The sequence below is a fragment of the Olea europaea genome, chromosome 3 (genome assembly GCF_002742605.1).
Source record: "Olea europaea var. sylvestris chromosome 3, O_europaea_v1, whole genome shotgun sequence".
Lineage (NCBI taxonomy): Eukaryota > Viridiplantae > Streptophyta > Magnoliopsida > Lamiales > Oleaceae > Olea > Olea europaea.
Window position 1 is genome coordinate 19984026 of NC_036239.1, and position 26248 is coordinate 20010273.

The window sequence follows — 26248 nt, forward strand, 5'->3', positions numbered from 1 at the left end:
ATGACCAGAAGACCATAAATGTCACAATAATGATAAAACGCAGGCCTTTCAGCGAGTCCGCCACCCCAACAGCGCATCATGTTGAAGTTCATGTCTGCATGAAATTTGATGTCCGTTTTGTAACGTTTCTCGGAAAGTCGTAGTAATCCATCTGACAATATCCAATTACCCCCACGGATAAAAATTGGCTGGCCATTGACCTTAAATAACCTACAACGTTTGGAAAACGTAAAGTTGCTTTGGCACTGGTCATGCAATAAATGCCACCTGAAACTTACGAAAGAAACATTCATACCTTCCTCCAGTAGCACTATCTATATGACTCTCAATCTTACGAAATCCGAAATGATGGTTCCACGAGTCGGATTCTCCAAAACCATTCACATCAACTGTCATTTCTACATTGTAAAGGGATTGCTTCCCCATACCGTTGGGCCACCATAGGTTGGGTTTATCGACGAATAGCTGCAGAAACATTCAGAAACCATTGACGGTACTCCTATCACTGTGAATAATAAAACTCATAGCCAAGAAGCAAAAATTTTAGGATAACTTGTTTCAGTTTCCTTTTCAAATAGTTCATGCCTGAAATGTTACTTATTAAAACTTCGGATCACTGGACATCTTGTTAGAAATAATGACCTGAAAGCTGGATCTATCTCTGTGTATTAAGACTTCTTCAGAATATATAATGTGATTTATTTATTTATTCCACAATTCAATATTGTTGAGCAAAAAGTAAGGTGCCAAGGTTCTATGTAAAGTATATCCTTGAAACCTTAATATTTTTTTATTTAGCTATGGATGACTTCACCCAGTACATCCAAGATAAATTTCTTTGGTAATTTGATGGTCATTGATAAATGATAATCAGATTTTTTTTTTTTTTTTTCGGCGTCATTGATAATATGTTCTTATTAGACTGGAAGGAGGATCTAAATCATAACTTATAACTGGAGAAGCACTTCATAATCTAAATGTTTCAGGTTCAAGTAAAACTAAGATGGACTGTTGTTATAGTCGTAGGTCTTGCCCTAAAATGTGCTTGCATTAGGTAATTAGGTCCAATTGTTCTAGAGGAGCAAGGACTTGAAGATGTATTTAATGTGATGCATAAGATTAGATCAGATTAGACAAAAATAAAGAAGTGATATGGCAAGTTTAAATAGAAATTATGGGCTAAGAAATGATGCTACGCTCTATTAAGCATTAGCAGCACCAATTAAGTGTTTATGGCGTCTTACATGCCTGAGACCTTAGAACTAAAGGGCCTCAATTTTCCGAAAGCAATGTGATCCTACTGGACTCAAAAGAGAGGCATACCAAAAAAACATAGATTGAGGTAGTTACAAAAGATTTATTTCCCTTAGTAACCACTCTTGCCAAGTTTAAATAGAAATTATGGGCTAAGAAATGATGCTACGCTCTATTAAGCATTAGCAGCACCAATTAAGTGTTTATGGCGTCTTACATGCCTGAGACCTTAGAACTAAAGGGCCTCAATTTTCCTAAAGCAATGTGATCCTACTGGACTCAAAAGAGAGGCATACCAAAAAAACATAGATTGAGGTAGTTACAAAAGATTTATTTCCCTTGACCTTTCAAAAGAGTTAATTCTAGATTTGTGGGATTTTCTCTTACATTTTCGAAGTTACATAGAATTTTCTATGTACGAGTAAGATTGGAAAAAATATGCAATCATAAAACATCGTGAGCTTCATAAGAGGAAAAGAACTCACCCGTGGCATTGTATACTGAATATGAGTTCCAGCAGGAACAGACACATGCTGTGTCTGAAGATGATCTACTGAACAGAGATTTCCCTCAAGTTCAGTCCCTACTTGGATATTCAGAGAACACTCAGCAACCCAGTTACTTTTATTTACCAACTCTATAGTGGTATGAAGGTAGACCCGCTTGTAATCGTCAAAGAATGAGGAGACCAAGTGAGGATCTTTTATCTTCACTGGCTGCATAAAAGTACCGTAGCATCTGAGTCAAGAATCAGAAAATATAGAAAACAATTATCAATAAGAAGATTATGGCTAACTTCATGGCTTAGAATTGGATGATAAATAAAGGGCAGGGTGCGGGGAACACCAACACAAAGAAGAAATGACTGCATATGGATGAGAAAATATTTTAAATCAAATCATAACTTACTCCAGTAACAGAAAGGGAAACCTCATCCCAGATGCCAGTGTTTCTATCCCTGTAACAATAAAAATGAATGGTTTGAAATCTTGACTTCAGTTGCATAATGAACAGAAAGAAAGAGGAATAGTTTGATGTGAAAATTCATTTGTAAAGAGGAATAGTTTGATGTGAAAATTCATTTGCTCATTAATTCCAGAAATCAGTCTTCCAAATCAATGGATTACTAATAGGATCTCAAACATTTTCTCATGAATCATAAAACTTTTATGTTGCTATAGCTTAAAGGTTGATAGAACTAATAAACGGTGTCAGTCAACTTCATGAAACAGTGAATACAGTTTTCTTTTCCCTTCACTAATCTTTAATTATGGGAGATGAGTTAATGAGGAACAGAAAAACTTGAGGATTCTTCCATGGTGTCTTTTCGGTTGGATACTTAGAAGCACATACATAATCAAGAACTTCATAAAACCAGTTTATGGAAAAAAATACATCATAATGCTCTCATGGTAGAGAAATATTATAAAGAAATATTATATGATGAGAAAACACGCAAGAATATAACAGTGGAATAATAGAATGAAAAAATCTTGATAAAGTATGTATATAATGCCAAGTTCTTTTATTGATGATGGGTGCAGGTCGGTGGCTACGCATATTATAGTTACTGAAAAAGATAAATAAATCACCTTATGGGAGCAATCCAATCCCAACCCTCGACGTATTGTGCAGCGACATCTTTCCCAATCTAAAATTGAAAATAATGTAGCAATTAGATAAGGTTGCAGCCAACTATAACCCTTGTTTGGGCTCCATTTTTCCAGTTTTTTACAGAACTCATTTTCAACCATATATTCTCCCATAAAATAATTTGACACATAAACCCAAAACATCTCCTAATTTTTTAACCCCACATTCTCCAAAAAATCATTATTTCAAAACACATTTTCCCCAAAAATGGGGTTCAAATAGGGGCATAATCTGCAAGCCAGTCTTTAGTTTCTTTCTTTCGGTTGGTAAAGATAAAGTGGGAGGGGGGAGGCTCAGTAATGAAGAATGTCATGATAGTATATATACTGTTATTTAGAACTTCTATGCATTCATTTCTGGAATCAATTTTCTTATCTCATCATACTTGTGGAGGAGTGAGTTCCTTACAATATAGCAATAACGTTTCAACTAAATACCACAAAAGAAAATGTGATCTTCTAGTGAAATTGACTTGTACCTCATGATCACCGCCTTGGCCACCTTCAGGAGGAATTCTTCCAGGATGATCAGGAGGGTAAACCAGGACAGCCAGAAGATTTTGACCATCTGGATTCAGGATATTAGTTATATCAATAGAATGTCTTCGAAACATCCCCTTGGGTAGCACCTCTTTGTGCCCGTTTAAATATACTTCCGCTGAATAATTTATAGCCCGAAAATTTAGATCCACGTGTTGATTGTTTGACTAGAATAAAATTTAGAAGATTAATCCATGGTAGATAGTCGGTAGCAGAGGAGTCAAGTATATAAAATAAGGAGTGTAAATAAATTTATGCTGAAAAATCAATTCAAATATTCTAACCAGACAATATTGTTGGCTGAAAATAAATTAATTATATAGAAAAACAAAGGCAAGAAGATGCGAGCCACCCTTTCATAGCAAACAGACAGTCTTCTGATTCTTGAATTTAAGTTTCACCAGCTTTGAGCCTGTTGTAGGAAACACTTATCTTTCGGGCAGGTTAAAAATGCTGGGCTTGACAACTAAGAAATCAATTATACAATGAGAGACATAATATCTCCGAAAAATATTCTCCATCTCAGTTGAATTTTAGAGCATGTTTGAGAAGTGTTTATAAAAAGGTTAAATTATAAACAGATATGAATGAGTGGTGGATAAATGGATAATACTTGTAGGTCTCTCAAAATGTATGGATAAAAAGTGGCTTGGAGGTATATAAACAGTTTATAAACATGAGCCCAACATAGGCTTACTCTCATGTTATTAAACTTTTCGCAAGGTCAATGACCTTTACCTTCTTGCTTACAGAAAGTACTCAAGACCCACTAACCTTGATTTGATATCACTCATTGTGGATCCATACAAAGAGCCCAACTCAAATGTTTGAAGTCCAATCTTATCTCAAAGTTAGCAGTTAGATCCCAACTCCATACAGTAACTTATTATGTCTTAGCTTCTTCCATGTGGGATCCTAGCATGGAATCAAGAAAAACCACCAAACAAGTCTTGACCTTTAGACTCACAATCATACAGGAAAAAACCATTCTCAATTCCCAAAGTCACCTTGTGCATTACCAGAAAGAAATCCCCCATAAACACCATTAACACTGTGACAGTCCCATCCTAACTTTATGTTTGGTATAGATTTTTGTAGATAATAATCAATGCATCCCACATAATGTTTGGATAAAAAGTGGAAAATAGTTTTGGTTCCACAGAATCTATGGTTAAAATGACGTTTGAGCAGCTTAATTTGTAATCTAAGCTTTGCCAAACATGCACTAAGTTTACCATGTGACCCACAAACAAGTAAACCTACTTGAAACAATATCTACACCACAAATCCGAGCAATAATGTCACGGAAAGAACAAAAATGGACAATAATAATTACCACACTACTACCATCAGCAATAACATATCTCCCAAAAACGCGAGCATCTAAAAATCACCATGGTCATATCTTGTAACAATCGTGTCTTCTAATATGGTCCCATCAGCTCTAACACAAGGCAGTTTTAATTAAGGCCTCGTAGTTCAAGCAAAAGACAACATTACTTTCTATTTTCAAATGAGCTGTTTCTGAACGCTAGCTATAGTCATCCATGTTGATTCCTGAAGATTCTTTCCATTTGAAGTGATTGGATATCAGTTCCATCAATATAATTTACTCTCTTAAGACCAAATTGGCAGAAAGTATTGCTCTCTGGTAATAGCTGGAAATCTATAAGAATTATTAATATGTAAGAGTTGAATATTGAAAAAGGGCTCCTGATGAGGTTTTCATGTTTCTTATGGTTAAATACTGTGACGGAGTTAAAATGAAAAGGAGGCCCTGGAAGGGAAAGGGCTGGTGCCTGGTGCTGATCACCACTTAATTATTGCTACAGCTATTTTCAATGTGTCCATAAATTAGTTGAACCTTCACACTTTCATCAGATGAGAATTTTTTCCATCAGCAACTCAACTCGAAGATCTCTGGTCCTGGGTTGATCATGAATCAACTAAACTGACATCTTTTTTTATAGTTCTTCACTAAATCACTGCTCCTGAGGGCTTCAATAGTCTGATGGAGCTGAAAGAGAGCAGAGGCTTAGGAGGAAAGAAGATGATATGCTTTGATATAATACGGGTAACAAGACAAAAGATGACTTGACGCCTGAGGGAAATAAAGAAGATAAGCCATGTTTTCGTTTGGAGCAATTTATTTGAGGGTAACAAAGGAAGATGGTTTCAGGAAATGTTAATTTTGCGCAAACCTTTCTTCAAGAACACTTAAGAGATGGAGGCACAGTATGATACTGTAACACGACATCATCTTGGCACTATATATATTCGAAAGACAAATGTCCTGCACACTAAGCCACTGTTAACTACCGCAGTTTGATCCTTCATTGGCAAGCAATGCATATTTTTTCCATAGTTAAAAGAAATTATATCAATAGGACTCGTCTCTTTATTTATTACTTAGTACTCACAGTCTTAACCCCTGAATTCCTCTACCTTCACATATTTTTTATACCTTTGGTTGCATTAGTTTTCTTTAAGTAGCATTATGTCATCCTGACTTCAGATAAATGCAACTATTTTCTATTGTGCCACTTATGTGCCACATGATACTCATCTCTAGAATTCTCATTTTCAATTGGTTTCACTATTGCTTAAGCCATATATCTTTTTCGTAAATTATTGTATCAAATGGAGTACTGTTTATTATGGTCTTAAAATATTTTGTGGTACTTGGAGAACTTAATGATACTTACTAGCCATACATTATTAGATCAAAGAATTCACATATGGTGAACTGCTTCATATACACAAGTATCATCCACTATAATAATCTAGCAGTCAAGGTATGTTTTTTCTGCTAACTAACTAAAATTTTCCAGTAACTTCCACCTCCAACTTCCGATCCTCAAAATTCTACCGGTAAGGAGGAAGATGAACTTCATCTTGGGGAGGAGAAACTAGCATCAATGACTAATGTTCATGTATCGAGACCAAATAGCTAAGTCCCTGCTAATACATCTCTGCATATTGACCCTGTGATATAGTGCAGAAAAAAGTCAAATTCGTCTTGACCTGGATGCTAAAGATCTAGTTGTCTTGGATCATCCAGTACTGTAGGAATAAACCTGAATGGAGTGGCGAAAAATATTTTATGTAGTAAACCCCAACTTTATTAGGAATAAGGTTTAGTTTATTGTTGTATTTCCTTATTGTCATGGTAGAATATGCAGAAATTGACTCTTTACTTTACTGTATCATTTTATCAATACGATAAATAAGTAAACATTAGTCGGAAAGGAATGCTAGCTAAAATTGTGCCATTTTAAAAATTCATAGTTCTGTATCTTCCGATAAACAAGAATTTTCACAATTATCAAGAAAGAAACAGCAAATGCTAAAATACTTGTAGAGCTGAAGATCTCCAAGTGGAAAATAATTAATGAAACAAGAAAACTTGCTATGAACATCAATTCTATCTATAAATAAAGAAACTAGTAGTTCAACATGATATTAAATCAAGCTTCCTGCATTTAATTAAGGTCGGAGTGTTACATACCAGCTTGCACTCAAAAGTGGAGAAAAACCAGAAAGTGTAATATTCCCTCCCGGAATCAGCAATGTCAATAATTGCTTCATTTTCCAGCCCATAGAAAGGATCTGGCACAAGCTTGTTGCTTACAAGGGTTGCCAAAACACTGCCAATCAAAATCACCCAAGTTTACATTATGAACTTCTTGCATTTAACTATCGAATTAAATCAAACATTCATGCTATTAAACCCTACTAAAGCTAGTTTCTTGAGACAATACAAATCCTAATATTTTACAAATCTTATATCCTCAACGGTAGCTCCCATGCATCATAATTCTAATAACAGTAAGAAAAATGACTCTTATCAGACAATTGGCCAGCATAGTATCATTCTCGGTGAAATTAATTTCTTAGGAATAATTTTCAACGGAAGAATTTTAAGAGGGAAAAGTTTAGAAAACATTACGTTCCGGGGACAACTGCTTCCATCCATGGAGAAGTGGGTACGGAAGGAGGGTTCGTGGTAGTGAGTTGAATTCCAGTGAACTCTACCTCAGTAGATCGCGCCGCCAACCACCCTTTGTCAAGAACTCTCTTACCAATCGCCTCCGCCATTAAACCTTCTTCTTCACTACTTCCGCAACAATGTGACCCGCATTCACATTGACTGGTTTTGGTCACAGCTTGAAAAGCCGAAAGTTAGCGGCTTTGACGATGATCGGTGTAGATTGTGATTGAGAGTTGCGTTGCTTCAATTAATTCCTCTGTACTCAATCCTCATCTCTATGGATTTCATTTGTCGGATTGTTTACGCGGCGATATCACGTTTGCTTTTGTATTGGGAAAGACAAAATTTGGAGTTAATTATTCCAATGTTCACCGAAGTTATGTCCATGTATTTGGTTGGCCATTGAACTTTAAAATATCGAATTTTAGTCATTGAACTTCGAAAAATATCGAATTTTAGTCATTGAATTTAGATTCATATCTTTGATTGATCAATGAATTTTAAAATGTCGAGTTTTGGCCACTAAACTTTGAAAAATGTCAAATTTTAGTGACTGGACCCTTGTTTGAGCCCCATTTTTGTTAAGAAAATGAATTTTTGAATAGTGTATTAATAGAAAATGTGTAGTTAAAAAATAAAGAAAATTTTTTCGATGCTTTTCATAATGCATACATTTTTTTGTGCATTTCAGGAAGAAAAATTCACCAATGTGAGATAGATTGGTCTTCAATAAAAGAAAAGACAAACTTGGAGGGGGAGTCCGTTTGATGACTTCAGGTGCTTCCGCCATTGAACTTTAAAATATCAAATTTTAGTCATTGAATTTAGAGTCATATCTTTGATTGATCAATGAATTTTAAAATGTCGAGTTTTGGCCACTAAACTTTGAAAAATATCAAATTTTAGTGACTGGACCCTTGTTTGAGCCCCATTTTTGTTAAGAAAATGAATTTTTGAATAGTGTATTAATAGAAAATGTGTAGTTAAAAAATAAAGAAAATTTTTTGATTTGCGTATATTATTATTTTATTAAAAAATGTGTGGTTGAAATGATGTCAAATCACTGTTGAACAATATATTTTGGTTGAAAAATACAGCTCAAACAAGGGCTAAACTTAGGTCTATATTTTTTATTGTTCACTAAAGTTTAAAATGTCGAGTTTTGGCCATTGAACTTTGAAATATGCCGTACGTTAGTTACTAGCATAACTGTTGAACTTTGAAAAATAACAAGTTTACAGTGAGTAATATACAACATTTTTCAAAATTCAATGGTTAAAACTTGACATTTTAAATTTCATTTAGCAATCGAAGATATGAACCTAAGTTCAATAATCAAAATTTGACATTTTCAAAGTTTAGTGGCCAATCAAAGACGTGGAGCCTAAGTTCAATAACCAAAACTCGACATTTTGAAATTCAGTGGTCAATCAAAGATATGGATCTAAGTTCAATAACCATTAGAACAATTAACTCCAAAATTCGGGAAGGTTTATTTTTAGAATGAAGCTACCCGATCAGGGCCACCTCGGCCTTAATAGCATAGCCCTTATTTTTTAAGTGCTTTATAAGTGAATAAACCGTGAATCATTAAAATCATATAAAAATTGTGATCTGACTTATATTATTTAATGTCACATTAGTGTTATTTAGATTGATATTATCAAATATCAATAGTGTTAAATAACATTATATGATATCAAAATGGGTCAAACGGTTTGGATCTAAATGATTTATCCAACATGGGCAATGTCAAACTTGTCCGGCTTTTGCCGATAGGCCCTATTAACAAGGCCGAGCAAACACCTCGGCCCTTGTTTTGAATCTCATTTAAAAAAATGAGACTCAGAGAGTCGATTCTTAGAAAATGTCGAATCAAACCATTTGTCCTTATTTCAACAAAGGAAGCACGAGCTTCTTCACTAAATCAAGGGCCGAAGTGGCAAATACCTCGGCCCTGTCAACGGAACCTCTCAATTGGCCCTGTTTCTATAGCATGTTTCAACTTGTCCACCTGTTGAAGCACTTAATCATTTTTCTATAACTTGACCGAAAGGTTAAGCATAATGAAACTTGATTTTTTACATTTTACTGGGTGAATCTGTAGAAGCAGATGAAATGCAAGCAAATTTCATTTTAATATCAAGCGATTGTTGTTACAACAGCGATCCACAAGTCAATATGACATTTTGGATATTTGGTTCAGGTTACAACAATAGGCCAATGCATAAAAAAGGGAAATTAAGCCGGAAAAGCTCAAATGAGTTTAGTTGAAAGTTGTAGAGAAGAGCACTCTTTGAATTTCTGCTTTGTGTCAATGATCTTGATGCAGAGAGATAAGCACGATTGTTATACATCTTCAATTGAATATTATCATTGCAACAGATTTATGTATGAAATGTAATTATTATTCTGCTGGATAACTTGAAGTTGATGGATGATTTAGCTGCTCTAAGACCCACCATATATTCCAGTGTTCCTCGTTTATTCAACAGAATATACGCTGGGTAATAATTGTTAAAATGTTTATCAAGTGAATGTGTTTATCTAGTGAGCTCTCTCAATTGCATTTATTTTTTATGGCTCATTGTAGGATAACTAATGCTGTGAAGACTTCCGGTGTTCTAAAGGACAGGCTATGTAACGCAGCCTACAATTCAAAGAAGCAAGCTGTAATGGGTGGTATGATCAGCTACAGCTTCTGTCTTTATTTTCCTTCATGTGACATTTCTATATTATTAATTGTATGTAGTTGTCACTAGTATGTTTTGTTGCAAAAGTAGCATATCTTTGAAAAGAGAGGCTTTCACCAGTATCAGAAAGGGTTACTTGGGTTGAAAAGGGGGTGGGGTGGGGTGGGGGTGTTAACAGATACTAAACAAACATGGTACTGGGAATCTTTTATTCACAGATATTATCACGGGGCAGAAGAAATGAGGTTGTTTGTGAAAGCATGATAACAAAACCAAGTAACTTTCTATTTGTATTCGCAGATATACTTGAATATGAAGCTAAATGGAAATTGGAAGTGATTGGATGAAGGAAGAAAACTTCACCAATAGAAACTCCTCTTATGTTTTAGATGGAGGAATTTCAACTTACATCAACTTAACCTTTTCATTTAGGATAAAGATATATGTACAAAATATTGTACAAAATGTTTGACAAGCTCGACAAGTGGTGGCCCCCTATTGGAGGGGCGGCTGTCCCCACAGCCGCCCCTCCAATAGGGGCCGCCACTTGTCGAGCTTGTCAAATATTTTGTAGATGGGTTTGTTAATGTAGCATTGTCCTTTCATTTAATAGTTTGGGAAGGTATAGTTTCTAGTTTATGGAAGTTAAACACTGAATATAGCTCAATAGTTACGTTTCTGCACAACTAGAGATAGTTTCTTACTTTTTCATTTTGTCCCCACAGCCGCCCCTCCAATAGGGGGCCACCACTTGTCGAGCTTGTCAAATATTTTGTAGATGGGTTTGTTAATGTAGCATTGTCCTTTCATTTAATAGTTTGGGAAGGTATAGTTTCTAGTTTATGGAAGTTAAACACTGAATATAGCTCAATAGTTACGTTTCTGCACAACTAGAGATAGTTTCTTACTTTTTCATTTTGTCCCCACAGCCGCCCCTCCAATAGGGGGCCACCACTTGTCGAGCTTGTCAAATATTTTGTAGATGGGTTTGTTAATGTAGCATTGTCCTTTCATTTAATAGTTTGGGAAGGTATAGTTTCTAGTTTATGGAAGTTAAACACTGAATATAGCTCAATAGTTACGTTTCTGCACAACTAGAGATAGTTTCTTACTTTTTCATTTTGTTCACTCAAGCCTCCACAAATAATGAAAATACAAACTGAAACTATCCAAATTTTGCAGATGAAAATCCTGAGAACATAGCCATTGAGGATTTAATCCTCTTCAAGCATGAAGGCTTTGTTTTCTGTACATGTGCAATGTAGGCTTTGGGGAAAAAAATAAAAAATAAAAAATCCTCTATGAGTAATACTGATAAGACAGTCTAAATTTTTCTCTTGTAAAAATTGAAAGGCTGAAGTATAGATGTAGACTAGAAATAAGGAGTCATTGGACCCAGGAGTTGGTTAGCATTCACGGATAAATTAGGTGTGTAATAACTTCAGAAGAGTCCTGAGTGATTCAAATTTGTTAGTTCCAGAAATGTAAAACAAATGAATTGAAGATGGAGGGAATCAGTGTTTCAGCCTCTAAGGTGAGTTTTGAACAGATTCTCGTGGCAGGACATCATTCCTGCACAACTCAATGTTGTGTTAATGGAAAAAAAAACCCCAGGAGATCTTATGAAAGTGGAAATGTGTACTAAAGATTTTACGATTGATCTCTCATTCAAACGTTTAGCAGAAATGATGCCTGAAAGTCCTGATCATCCTGTAGTTGAAGGAAGTGGGTGAACATTCAAAACTTGGACTGTTAGGGGCTATTTCAGATGTTCCACGATCAGTGTTAAGAATGTGAAACAAGGACCAAGAAGCAGCTAACACTAGCAGGAAAATATAAATTAAGTGGAATATGCAGGCAAAAGGAGGCTGTGCATTCCCAAATTAATCAGCTGCAGACACAAACACACACACATACAGATTGCAATCTCTGACTTCATGAAACTACAGTCATTTCAACAAATCCTTGCTGATTTCAGTTCTATTTTTTATATTATTTTCCTCTAACAGTGTTGGTTTTTCTTTCATTCTTTCTATTTTCTTTTCAAATTCTCTCTCCAGGTTTTTCTTATTTATTTTCCAGTTGTTTCATATTCATGTCTTATCACCTGAAGGATATTTAGTTTGACATTTTGTTGTTGATTCCTACTTCCCAATCTAATTTTCGATGCTTTTCATAATGCATACATTTTTTTGTGCATTTCAGGAAGAAAACCTTCACCAATGTGAGATAGATTGGTCTTCAATAAAAGAAAAGACAAACTTGGAGGGGGAGTCCGTTTGATGACTTCAGGTGCTTCACCATTGTCTCCTGATGTCATGGAGTTTTTAAGGGTGTAAAGTTGCATATTTTTCCAGCACTCGATAAGTAACATTTATATTAATGAGAATTAGGGTGTCACACTTTTTACCGAGCATTTCACTCTACATGTAGACGTTTTGGCTGTCCAGGGCTTGAAGGATATGGTATGACAGAGACTTCACGTGTCATTAGCTCAATGGACGAAAGTAACACCTTAACTGGTCATGTTGGTTCTCCCAATCCTGCTTGTGGTAAGCTGTAGTCAGTGACTTGTGCAATGATTAGCACGTAATGCTTAGTTAATAGCTAGTCAAGTAAACTGGTTCAGGCTTATCATTTTGTAGGATATTGATGTCGTAATCAATACATGAATAGCTTACTTTAGTGAAAGACTTCAAGTCAAGATTTGCGAACAAAAATTTTAATTCTAGGTATTTGGTTGAAATATTGGGTTCTTGTCATTCTACGATACCTTTTTCTATTATTTATTTATTTATTATTATTATTTATTTATTTTTTTCCACTTGATGAAAGCTTTAGGGATTAGTCCAATCTTAATAACACTCTTTCCAAAGAATAGTTTCTGTCTTGGGTTATGAAGATGGTTAGAGAGGTTTAAAATTAAAAGTAAATTCCTTAATGTTTTAAACAAGAGGCACAACTACCTTTCATGCTCCTTGAAATGGGACCATGAGATTAGGCTTTATGAACCTCACTCATGGATCGACAGTTTAAAAGACTAAGGATTCAGATAATTGGCCTCACTCCCCTTCACCATGCACGCAGAGAGACAAGAAAACAAGTCAATAATATTAGAAACAAAGAGAGATCCATTTGAAATGACGGCCTTGCTACATAGCATTACTCATTTCATTAAATGGGGTTTCTCAATTGCTCAGATATGCATCTTAACTTCTTTTGCTTGTTTGAATTTGCATGTTGTGCAGAATGAAGATTTAGGGCAACCATGCAATGATTCAAGAGCAAAGGGCTGCCGCTCTTGCTGAGATGGATGCTGTAGGAAAGGAAGCTTAGGTAATATCTTCCCTGAGTGATTTTTACCTATACTTTGTTAAGGTTTCTACGGGTCTTGTTTGGTCACATCTTTTATGCAATAGATGGCTCTTCACTTCTCTAAACAGTTGAGAGGTTTCGAATTTGTGAAAGCTGTCACCTTGGTGGTCGAGTCATTTACGTCAGAGAACGGCTTGCTAACTCCAACATTTAAGGTAATTTTTTTCTCACCTCTAAGGATCTGGAATTTTTACATATTCATATAAATCTAGAAATGAAACAAACAAATAAACATGAAGTCGTTATAACCAAAATTTACTGAAAAACAGTGAAGCGAAAGTAGAAAAGGTTGTTTCTTGCCGAACTCAGATTTGTTCAGAAAAAGGCTTAGTTTGTTGTTGTTGTCTCTTCACAACTAATTTAGCAACTAGAGAACAGTTTGTTTGATTCATTGGTTTGTTTTGGAATCTCAGATAAAGGGGCCCCAATCAAAGGCTTACTTCGCCAAAGCAGTATCCGACATATATACCGAGCTTTCAACATCTGTTCTGACACTACAGAGGATGTTATGACCAGAACCTGGAATGCTCCAAAGTACGTAAGCCTCCACTGCTAGTGGATTTTCATTGTCTAGTTTGTAACGGCCTAATGTGCAATGACTTCCTCTTATTGTTGTGCATTTTCCTTGAAAATATTTGATTCATTCATTCAATTTTCTGCTCCAGAAATTGAAATGTCGTGAAATAATTTATCGGCGCAACCAATATCTCATGGAGAAGTATCGTTACCTTAGCACAATAAAGAACACAGTAAGATGTAGCAAATTATCTGCCAGCTTAGAGAGACATAACTGTTACTTGCAAGTTGTAGCTGTCAGTGAAGTAAAAGAGTCCTGGCATGGAAATGGCTTGCGCAGGCCGACATGCTTATCAAGACAAGTTGGTCGTGGCAAGGTTCATCTTTTATTTCTATGCTGTCATATACTGAAAAGTTTGTATAGATGGCTCTTCACTTCTCTAAACAGTTGAGAGGTTTCGAATTTGTGAAAGCTGTCACCTTGGTGGTCGAGTCATTTACGTCAGAGAACGGCTTGCTAACTCCAACATTTAAGGTAATTTTTTTCTCACCTCTAAGGATCTGGAATTTTTACATATTCATATAAATCTAGAAATGAAACAAACAAATAAACATGAAGTCGTTATAACCAAAATTTACTGAAAAACAGTGAAGCGAAAGTAGAAAAGGTTGTTTCTTGCCGAACTCAGATTTGTTCAGAAAAAGGCTTAGTTTGTTGTTGTTGTCTCTTCACAACTAATTTAGCAACTAGAGAACAGTTTGTTTGATTCATTGGTTTGTTTTGGAATCTCAGATAAAGGGGCCCCAATCAAAGGCTTACTTCGCCAAAGCAGTATCCGACATATATACCGAGCTTTCAACATCTGTTCTGACACTACAGAGGATGTTATGACCAGAACCTGGAATGCTCCAAAGTACGTAAGCCTCCACTGCTAGTGGATTTTCATTGTCTAGTTTGTAACGGCCTAATGTGCAATGACTTCCTCTTATTGTTGTGCATTTTCCTTGAAAATATTTGATTCATTCATTCAATTTTCTGCTCCAGAAATTGAAATGTCGTGAAATAATTTATCGGCGCAACCAATATCTCATGGAGAAGTATCGTTACCTTAGCACAATAAAGAACACAGTAAGATGTAGCAAATTATCTGCCAGCTTAGAGAGACATAACTGTTACTTGCAAGTTGTAGCTGTCAGTGAAGTAAAAGAGTCCTGGCATGGAAATGGCTTGCGCAGGCCGACATGCTTATCAAGACAAGTTGGTCGTGGCAAGGTTCATCTTTTATTTCTATGCTGTCATATACTGAAAAGTTTGTAAGACAAAAATAAAAAATTTCACCTAAAAGAGTGGATTTGATATGAGAGGTAAAGGTTCAGGGACAGAATATGTTATCCTATTTCAGGGATATGGTTGTATAAAATAATGATGAATTTTTTCTTTTACAATGGACCGCTGTCCTTGGGGATATTGATTAATGATTTGTAACATTTTCTTGTAGGCTTAAAAAAAGGTTCTTTCTTATACTTATAGTTATTATTGTTATTTCTTTGATTTTGATAGTTTCTACAATTCCACGGATAGTGGGAATCGAACCCGCATCTTCCCTTTGGCAAAGAAAAATTTTACAGAATAGAACTTTTTGAGCTTGCATTATATTACACTACTAGATTAACTTGCAATAATTACCTCACGGAAATATAACTTTCTTGAAATGTATGTCAAGAATGTGTACAAAAGAGAATAATAAGAAGAAGAAGAAGTAGAAATTGTTGCACAAATTATAAAAGTAACGATCTGGATGGTCGAACCAACATACTCAATCGAGAAATGAGCCGGGAAGTATACAAATAAATTAGTCAGATCACCAGTCAAAATTAAGTCTTTTGGGTTGAGCACTGATAATTGGTATAAAAAGGATTTTGCAGCAAAATAGATTAAGTAAATTAACTAAACAGTTTTGCCATTTCTTTTTTCTGCGTTTTCAACGAGCATAAAGGTAGACTTGCCAATTGCCATGACTTAATCATTTACTCGCACGAGCAAGAAGCCTTAACATTCCAGCAAATCGCATGACACAGTATTGAAACTTACATAGTTATTTCTGTGTACAAGTTACATACCCTTCTATAACCTTAAGCGCCCAGTCCGTACAAAGGCTTGCCCACTGGCCTCGTATTGTTCCACAGCCACTGACGTGCAGAACCAGACACCAACGGTGAAACCTGTTGACAACATCCAGTGATCTTGACATCACTTTATGTAATAATAAAAGTTTTTAAACTATATACAAATAGCCTAATAGAAACCATTTCCTCGTGTGTTCTGATGACTCGTTGCCGCGTGATTCAGGGCTCTAACGGAGCATCGTGTAAAGACTAGAGCTACCTTGGGCTTGTTAGTGTGAGAGTGGCTAGCAAGTTGTGTGTTGGTAGTTCCGGTGTTCTTAAGACGCACAACATGTGTATGCTAGTGAAGGAAAATATTCTTAAGGTCCCAAACGAATAATGTGTGCACGGGTAGATTCCCACATTGAAAGAGTAATTATGGAGGAATGAATGCACAAAACACCTGAAAATATTCTTAAGGTCCCAAACGAATAATGTGTGCACGGGTAGATTCCCACATTGAAAGAGTAATTATGGAGGAATGAATGCACAAAACACCTGAAAATATTCTTAAGGTCCCAAACGAATAATGTGTGCACGGGTAGATTCCCACATTGAAAGAGTAATTATGGAAGATTGAATGCCAAAGACACCTGTCGACTTGAGTTTTTGACACCTCCAATACATGTGTTTAAACTTAAAAGACCAATTTACCCTACCGAACTCCTTGGGATCACCAAACAGAACAAGTTGAGACATTTGCTTGCTTACCTTTTCCCAAGTTTGGCGATGGTAATCATTGAGCCAATCAACCTCAGCAGTAGATAGTAAGGATAAGTCAACCATTTTGGTCTGCATGGTGAAAAGGTATTTTATTAAGTTACAGATGAAAAGTATTTAGGCCTTGCTTGGTAGGATGGACAGCATAGTACTGCAGTACTGGATTATATACATAAGAAGAAGAAACTAAATGTTGTGCATTGTATTATCCCGTCATGTCCAATACAGTATGCCAAAAATACCTTTAATGAGTTGCAAACAAAAAGTATATCATGAGATGGTTAAAAAATACATTCCATTATAAGCTAAAATATGGCACATACGAATTATAATAGACAGGTTTTACCACGGGGAAAAATTGCAGCTATCAGCAATTTCACCGGATCAACTATGAATCTCTACAAACCTACCCCAGGTCTTAATAGCAACATCAAATGGTTTAGTAAGCATAATTCATTTTACAGCACCCAACAAATTTGTTATCTTAGATTTTAAATCGCTATGGATCCTCTCGCGCAATGGTATCCCAGGTATCAGCTTTGGAGATTGGGTGAAAAAGACTGCACGAATTGGTGTTATTTTTGTGATATCATAGAGAGACATAACTGTTACTTGCAAGTTGTAGCTGTAAGTGAAGTAAGAGAGTCCTGGCATGGAAATGGCTTGCGCAGGCCGACATGCTTATCAAGACAAGTTGGTCGTGGCAAGGTTCATCTTTTATTTCTATGCTGTCATATACTGAAAAGTTTGTAAGACAAAAATAAAAAATTTCACCTAAAAGAGTGGATTTGATATGAGAGGTAAAGGTTCAGGGACAGAATATGTTATCCTATTTCAGGGATATGGTTGTATAAAATAATGATGAATTTTTTCTTTTACAATGGACCGCTGTCCTTGCATCCTTGGGGATATTGATTAATGATTTGTAACATTTTCTTGTAGGCTTAAAAAAAGGTTCTTTCTTATACTTATAGTTATTATTGTTACTTCTTTGATTTTAATAGTTTCTACAATTCCACGGATAGTGGGAATCGAACCCGCATCTTCTCTTTGGCAAAGAAAAATTTTACAGAATAGAACATTTTGAGCTTGCATTATATTACACTACTAAATTAAATTGCAATAATTACCTCACGGAAATATAACTTTCTTGAAATGTATGTCAAGAATGTGTACAAAAGAGAATAATAAGAAGAAGAAGAAGTAGAAATTGTTGCACAAATTATAAAAGTAACGATCTGGATAGTCGAACCAACATACTCAATCGAGAAATGAGCCGGGAAGTATACAAATAAATTAGTCAGATCACCAGTCAAAATTAAGTCTTTTGGGTTGAGCACTGATAATTGGTATAAAAAGGATTTTGCAGCAAAATAGATTTAAGTAAATTAACTAAACAGTTTTGCCATTTCTTTTTTTCTGCGTTTTCGACGAGCATAAAGGTAGACTTGCCAATAGCCATGACTTAATCATTTACTCGCACGAGCAAGAAGCCTTAACATTCCAGCAAATCACATGACACAGTATTGAAACTTACATAGTTATTTCTGTGTACAAGTTACATACCCTTCTATAACCTTAAGCACCCAGTCCGTACAAAGGCTTGCCCACTGGCCTCGTATTGTTCCACAGCCACTGACGTGCAGAACCAGACACCAACGGTGAAACCTGTTGACAACATCCAGTGATCTTGACATCACTTTATGTAATAATAAAAGTTTTTAAAGTATATACAAATAGCCTAATAGAAACTATTTCCTCGTGTGTTCTGATGACTAGTTGCCGTGTGATTCTGAGCTCTAACGGAGCATCATGTAAAGACTAGAGCTACCTTGGGCTTGTTAGTGTGAGAGTGGCTAGCAAGTTGTGTGTTGGTAGTTCCAGTGTTCTTAAGACGCACAACATGTGTATGCTAGTGAAGGAAAATATTCTTAAGGTCCCAAACGAATAATGTGTGCACGGGTAGATTCCCACATTGAAAGAGTAATTATGGAGGAATGAATGCACAAAACACCTGAAAATATTCTTAAGGTCCCAAACGAATAGTGTGTGCAAGGGTAGATTCCCACATTGAAAGAGTAATTATGGAAGATTGAATGCCAAAGACACCTGTCGACTTGAGTTTTTGACACCTCCAATACATGTGTTTAAACTTAAAAGACCAATTTACCCTACCGAACTCCTTGGGATCACCAAACAGAACAAGTTGAGACATTTGCTTGCTTACCTTTTCCCAAGTTTGGCGATGGTAATCATTGAGCCAATCAACCTCAGCAGTAGATAGTAAGGATAAGTCAACCATTTTGGTCTGCATGGTGAAAAGGTATTTTATTAAGTTACAGATGAAAAGTATTTAGGCCTTGCTTGGTAGGATGGACAGCATAGTACTGCAGTACTGGATTATATACATAAGAAGAAGAAACTAAATGTTGTGCATTGTATTATCCCGTCATGTCCAATACAGTATGCCAAAAATACCTTTAATGAGTTGCAAACAAAAAGTATATCATGAGATGGTTAAAAAATACATTCCATTATAAGCTAAAATATGGCACATACGAATTATAATAGACAGGTTTTACCACGGGGAAAAATTGCAGCTATCAGCAATTTCACCGGATCAACTATGAATCTCTACAAACCTACCCCAGGTCTTAATAGCAACATCAAATGGTTTAGTAAGCATAATTCATTTTACAGCACCCAACAAATTTGTTATCTTAGATTTTAAATCGCTATGGATCCTCTCGCGCAATGGTATCCCAGGTATCAGCTTTGGAGATTGGGTGAAAAAGACTGCACGAATTGGTGTTATTTTTGTGATATCTTTATAATTTACAAGCTGATGATGTTTGTGAAGACCCTTTTCCTTTTCTAAATTAACAGGCATTTAGAAACTAGTAATAAGAATTTTATCCCGAGATCAATTTTATAATGAAATTATCCAACTTTTCAAAAAAACTTTTGAAAATTGCATGTAGTGTTTTCATCTATGTTTCCTTTTGCGTGGGAGTGAATGTAGAAGTTAGATAGATATACCAGGGAATACACAGAGTTGATCACACATTATTACAATCGATTAACTGAAGACTTTTTAATGAAGGCAAAGCAGGTTATAATGCCTTGAAACCTAATGAAATATGCAGTAATGGAGCCTAAGCCTCCTGGAGAAAGAGCCGAAACCAACTCTGAAACTTTGAGCAGGTTATTTATGTAAAGGGTCACCTGTGACTGAAACTTTACAACTTGAACAAAATAGTGTAATTTTAAATCATGTTTGGAGAGATTTCTGCCACGTTGGCTGGCCATGATCCTATCTTCCCTCTGCCCCTGGTGTCTTTTATGGATCTTCCACTAAATCTGTAACAAATTTTATAGCATCCACAATTCCCAAGGTAGGTTTCGGAGGATGGGGTGTATGTATCCAGAACGTTAAGAAAAGAAACAAAATGTGACTGAATGCAACTCCATACTGATAATTTTTAGACACTGTTTTGTGGTATATCATCACACATATAGAAACCATGTCCTCAACTGCAGAAATAAATAACTGTTTTTCTTGAATCACTGGTGGTACGTATTAATGCTCACTTCTGCACTAACATAAAACTAGCTTGCTGGCACATAGGATTGTCAATGACTCAAAGACCATTTTAATCCCATGTGACAAAAATGACACCAAACCATACCATCAATTTATCGAATGTGAACAAACTTCTTTAGCGAACAATTTGATCGCATGAGCGACATTTAAACACCAGTTGAGTTAAAATACCTGAATGGGAACAAATGTGAGCTTTTCAAACCCCATATATCCTATTCCTCCGAAGCGATTTGGTGTGTCAACTTCCTTCACGAAAAGAAGATTCTGTATGACAAGAATGGATCAATAATCATTATATAGAATAAGATGGAAAAAGCAACAGATAAGGTACTTGCAACCTCCGTTAATTATTGGACATTTGATTCTTCAACATAAATATCACGAGGCTCTCCTTCATTGTACGGAAAAAAAAAAAAATAAATAGAATAAAAATTCTGGATTTGCCGGATTAAACACTTGGATATACACCATTGTCATGCACTTATATATATGTTTATAGACAGAAATGTAGTCGTCGAATGCAAAAGATGCTTAGGTATCAAAACCTCGTGAACTCCAACCTGGACTGCCCTGTTTTTTGCAGGTATATGAAATTTTAGTTATTGAAAGACATAATTTTCAGGGGAAAAGTAAGATGTGAAGAGGGGAAGGGACAAACAAATAGGAGGCATAAAAGAAAGAGACCACAAGTCTAGAAACTCCCACGTCATTCATGGTCTCGATCTATCTTCATTATCAAATAGTTGTCATACCAAAAGACCACTCTAAAATGCTGTGCCTAAACAGTTGTAATGACAGTGGACCTCTAGAGACAAGGGGTCTTTTTTAAAACACCTCTTCTAGGAGCTTAAGCTGTTTTAGTAGGAAGGAATTTATTATATTTTAGTTTCAATATGCCCCCCTGCGTGCCTGCAAAATTTTCTAATCAATTGCCTGACACATGTAATTTACATAAATAGATGGCGTTGAGACTTGGTCCCGGAATCTTTGTTATTATTATGTTAAACTACCTCATCTAAAAGTTCAAACTATTAAAGATTGGAGGACTTTCTGTCTATTTACATTTTACTTTCAACATTTCAAAAGAAAAAGTGTCTGATGATACTATTTCCATGTAAGTAGACATAAATCAAAGCCCACAATTGTGGATTTTGGCCAAAAAACTCGAGCAGCTACAACTTACGTACTAAAATATGCAGAGTGAACAAATCAAATACGATTGAATGCAAAGCTTCTTAAAGCATGGGCAGCCAAGAATGTTTTGATTGGATAAAGAAGCCCACTCACAATAAAGATAATTAACACACAAATATACCTGAATTGATACATACCTCAATCCTGATTCCAAAGGAATGATCTTCATAATATCCAGGTTCATTGCTAACAACCATGCCTTTCAGCAAGGGCGTCATATTCCCAAATCGGAAGCTGATACTTTGGGGGCCTTCATGAACATTTAGTGCAGCTCCTACACCATGACCAGTGCCTAGAGTATGGAAGCCAGAGAGGTTAAAATAAGCAGATCTAGTATCAGAACAAAATGCAACAATTTATTGGTATAGGATGACAAATACCATGACGGTAATCAAGGCCAATCTTCCACAATGCAGATCGTGCAAACGCATCCAATACAAAACCAGGGGTATTTTCAGGAAATATGGCCTGATCAAGAGCTATATGTCCCTGCCGAAAACGGTAATCAATATAGTTTATTCCTGATATCCAGAGCCATTTCAAGCAGCATAAAAAGTGTAACAAAAATTACTTAAAGACAAGACAAACAGCAGACTATAAAACCTAGATAATGCTCTTGTACTATGCATTCTAAAGCTATGTTCTCCATTGAGCAGGAAACTTTCACAATGTTTATATATTTAAAATCTCAGTAGGCAGCATATATGTCTTCCAGTTCATACATGTTAAGAAATGGTTTACACAGTTAAACAGCATTACAGATATGGACCATCATGACCACAGTAAACCACTATGCTGTATTCTAGAGCAATCTAGCCTATCAATCAAAAGCCAGCATAAACACATTACCCAAAGCTATCCTGCTAGAAAATCAGGATGGCTAGGTTTTCCTATAAACAGGTATTAATAATATTCTTGGCTTTCCACTCATATTATGTGTTGATGTTTGATACCCGAACTGGTGTGTCCATTGGTCTTTTCCAATGCAAACTGAATTTTCTAATTTATCCTCTTCCGACATTATCTTTATCATCTCAAGTCCATTGTAATTTCTTGTTTCACCTTTTCACACTTGCAAAACACATCTTTACATTGTCATCTTGGCTATAAGTTTTGCGTCTTTGGAAGTAGTGAGTATGGTAAGATTTGTGGAAGTCGGCCATGATGATCAGAACTTGGTCCATCTGGACGGGGAGAAGTCAAAGACTCTTTTTCAGGATCATATGATAAATATCTGTGCGTGGACTAAAGCACCAGATTGTTTTAATGGATAATAACTAACGTGTGTGATGGGAATATTAGTATAGATATTATTTAATTTGATTTTCGATTTTGATGCTTATTTTAGGAAACATAATCAGAGTTTAAATTCATAGATTTTGATGCTTATTTTAGGAAACATAATCAGAGTTTAAATTCATAGATTTTGATAAAAATTGATGAATGTATGGTTGAGAGTTGTGGAGGCCATGCAATATGTGGTTAAAATTAGCCCTTGTTTGGGCTCGATTAAAAATAGATTGTGTTGATTACTGTTGAAAATAAGAAAGTAAAAAATGCATTCCTAGAAAAATGGAGTCAAAACAAGGGCTTAATTGTTGGCTTTGACTTGATTAAAATCTGAATTTTAATCCTTACCAATCAGGGCTTCATATTATTTTCCTACTTTAATTGGAATTCATTTAACCCTGTATAAAGGGGGCTTATGCATCATAATACATACAACTTTGATGAATTAAATAAAGATACTTCCTCTCCAAAATTCTTCTTCAGTTCATCTGATTCATCTCCCCCCATCCCCCCACTTCTATACATCCCCCTCCTCTTCTATTTTCTCCCTCTTTCTCTTTCTCTTTCTCCTCTCTCTCTCTTTTTCTCAATATTGTTCGTGTTTGTTGCATTCTACGTCAGTGTGTGCATGGCTGGAACTTGGAAGTAATTCCTGAATGATATAATGTTGATTAATTCATCATTTACTTGCGTAACTGAAGACATCTTGTTGTCCACATCTGTGTATCTTATAAAAAGTTCTTATATCCAAACACTTAGTACCATCCAGTGCAGTCTGTCTAATCACATCTTACGGAATTAAGATTCAAGTTTCTGGGTGAAGATGAGACATTTGAACATTGAAAACCTTTAAGCATCACGTCCAATCTTCGTTCTCTATAACTAATTAAGGCTGGCAACTGAGTCAATACTCTGTAGTACTTCTTCACTTTCAATGTAGTTGATATTTACATCAAATAAATATACTTGACACAAATTATTGTCTCACTCATAATCAAGCCATTTTGTGTTCGTCTCAGGTCCTTCTCTCAACCATCCGAACAAGGAATTATCCTCACCCTAGATTTGGCAATCTGGTAAACATATTTTCAATAAAAACACCTGTTTCTCGAACTTTATTTGTATACAATGTATTCAATTTTACTCTTACTGTTCTAAAACCTTTTAGTTTCTCTTATTCACATGTTCTCCAAAAAAATCTAAGAACATATTCGAATAATTTCTTTTAAATCTAGATATGGAAAAAGAGAAACACTCATGCAGGATTGCCAGTAAGTAGAGAGAGAAAATAGAAATAAAGCATTTCCTTAAATAGTCTAGATAAATTTTATTTATAGAGAAAGAGATCATAAAAATATAGAACAAACAAAATAAATCACACCTGTAGAACCCGAGTGAAACATTCTTTTTGCCGTGAAGAGGGTTTGCCAAAATGAACTGTCCGGGTAATGTCAGTTGTTCCATCAATATATTGAGCTCCACTGTCTAGTAAGAAAAGTTTCTCAGTATCGACAGTGCTACATCTATTTGGATCTGGTCTGTAATGTATGATTGCACCATTTGCACCTGAACCTGCAGCAAAACACAAGAATAATTGAGAAATAACATTCAAGTAAAACATTTAGCAAAGTACTATCTGTTTCGTGAAGAAGCTCATCCTTAAGTTTATCACACAATTCCTGGCATTTTATGAGTCCTCTTAATTCAAACGTTAAAAATAATACTTCTGGACATTAAGCAACTGCGACATTCATGAGAATAATTCACAATGCATCATTATTCACGTTTCTGATATAGAGGGTGATAGTAATTTATTCTTCAGTTTTGTAATAAAAGGATGTCAAGATCTGGTGAAACATGCCTACCAAACTAGTAATAATGACAACGTAAAAGAGAAATCATGTGATCACAAAGTAAAGCGAACCTATTCTTAAAATTCAAGGAATAGAAGATTTTTCTGGAATTATTAGAAAACCCTACAGTAAAATACTAAGAAATACTGAATTTAGAGATAAGTAACAAACTTTAATATGGACTGAAGTAATGACAGTTTTGTGACATGAAATATCTTCAGAAGAGTCTCTTTGGAGTTGAAAAGAATTCCAAAATTCCCTCTTTAAATTTACTTTTTCTTCAGCCTTTCATCCTTTGGATCATATATCCACACGTTCATCCTCTTATGTTGCTAATATTCAAACAAAAACTATATGCAAGAATAATACCCGCACCTGAATTTCTGGGTCAAATTATTAGAATTGAAAATTTAGGGACTCATTTGAGGGTTAATTCACCTTCTAGGACCTTGTAGCAACCTTACTATAAATGTCAATTCCCACATGTTTTTGATTTAAAGAAAGGGTCAATTCTTAGTCAAACACTTATATAGAAAACACTCGATATATGTTTTTTGTCATATTCTTGATTGACCAAACATAAGATAATATGTAATGTGAATGCATGAATGTAGGAATGGGAGAGATTCTTGCTCATTTTACAAATTTCAAGGAACAATTTTTACCATCATGGGTTTTTCCTTAATAATGCATGCCTAGTCTTGTCCTATTTAGACCTCTCATTCACATTCACATGCTACCACTAACTATTATTTTTCAGTTTAAAAAATATTCACATATACACGTTCATAAGTCGATGTAGAAATTGCAGAGGGATCAAGTCTATATTACTCTTTCTTTCAAATTTCACAGTAAATGTGCTGTTTATGTTGGATTATTATTATGTTATAAATTTCAAGAAAATTATTATGGGTCCTATATGGTACCATATGATTATGATTAGGTTAAGAGGACTAGAGTTTAGTAGCGCTACACATAAGAATTCTTACCACCTATGCTCGGTAAAATTCTTGTCTCCCCATTATATTGATTATGATTATTATGCTCATTTAAGTTATACACGATAATAATTCATGGCGTACTCTTTGAGATTTTGTAAATCTTACTCTATGATAATTTTCCCTCTCAGGCAATTGATAGTTCGAGGCAGTCAACATGGAGAAGACAACGGGTTAGGATTAATAAATTATTTTGTGTTTAAAACACAACTTCGAATTTCCAATTTAGTTGTTATGTTGAAATTATTATTTTTATTTATTTTTCGCAGAGACATGATAAAACCAAAATTTACTTACTTATTGAAGAAAAATAAAAAATTTTCGTGTTCTTATTTTAGATCTTATGAAAGAATTGAGTTTTATTTAGTGACACTCAAATAATCAAGAATTCGGGCCATCACA

At 35.2% G+C, this 26248-nt stretch overlaps 2 protein-coding genes, 2 long non-coding RNA genes and 2 pseudogenes across 6 annotated transcripts in view; 3 read left to right on the forward strand and 3 right to left on the reverse strand.

Moving 5' to 3' along the window:
- LOC111389164 (mannosylglycoprotein endo-beta-mannosidase-like) overlaps window positions 1–7767 on the reverse strand; it is a 10985-nt gene extending 3218 nt beyond the window's left edge. The window contains exons 1-8 of one of the 3 annotated variants that reach the window (XM_023014065.1): window positions 7396–7767; window positions 6955–7093; window positions 3386–3474; window positions 2847–2905; window positions 2164–2212; window positions 1740–1992; window positions 296–465; window positions 6–210 (exon numbers count right to left, since the gene is read on the reverse strand). In XM_023014065.1, coding sequence (XP_022869833.1) covers window positions 6–210; window positions 296–465; window positions 1740–1992; window positions 2164–2189 — 654 coding nt within the window. In that variant the 5' untranslated portion in view covers window positions 2190–2212; window positions 2847–2905; window positions 3386–3474; window positions 6955–7093; window positions 7396–7767. Of the gene's footprint in view, window positions 1–5; window positions 211–295; window positions 466–1739; window positions 1993–2163; window positions 2213–2846; window positions 2906–3385; window positions 3614–6954; window positions 7094–7395 lie in introns of those variants that run through there. The other 2 variants (XM_023014048.1, XM_023014057.1) reach the window with 2 other exon arrangements.
- A 2079-nt stretch (window positions 7768–9846) lies between these two features.
- Window positions 9847–12693, forward strand: LOC111379625 (annotated as a pseudogene).
- A 703-nt stretch (window positions 12694–13396) lies between these two features.
- Window positions 13397–14040, forward strand: LOC111389181 (annotated as a pseudogene).
- Window positions 14041–14451: 411 nt separating this feature from the next.
- On the forward strand, window positions 14452–15545 carry LOC111389187. Its single transcript, XR_002701698.1, has 2 exons — window positions 14452–14556; window positions 14815–15545. It is a non-coding gene; the product is annotated as an uncharacterized LOC111389187 (long non-coding RNA).
- Window positions 15546–15888: 343 nt separating this feature from the next.
- LOC111389193 lies at window positions 15889–17459 on the reverse strand. Its single transcript, XR_002701700.1, has 2 exons — window positions 16899–17459; window positions 15889–16244 (listed from the first exon to the last, which is right to left on the reverse strand). It is a non-coding gene; the product is annotated as an uncharacterized LOC111389193 (long non-coding RNA).
- Window positions 17460–18164: 705 nt separating this feature from the next.
- LOC111379632 (probable Xaa-Pro aminopeptidase P) overlaps window positions 18165–26248 on the reverse strand; it is a 13965-nt gene continuing 5881 nt past the window's right edge. The window contains exons 4-10 of the mRNA XM_023003055.1: window positions 24720–24736; window positions 24377–24617; window positions 22086–22194; window positions 21843–21997; window positions 20683–20775; window positions 19135–19215; window positions 18165–18575 (exon numbers count right to left, since the gene is read on the reverse strand). Coding sequence (XP_022858823.1) covers window positions 18486–18575; window positions 19135–19215; window positions 20683–20775; window positions 21843–21997; window positions 22086–22194; window positions 24377–24617; window positions 24720–24736 — 786 coding nt within the window. The 3' untranslated portion in view covers window positions 18165–18485. The remainder of the gene's footprint in view (window positions 18576–19134; window positions 19216–20682; window positions 20776–21842; window positions 21998–22085; window positions 22195–24376; window positions 24618–24719; window positions 24737–26248) is intronic.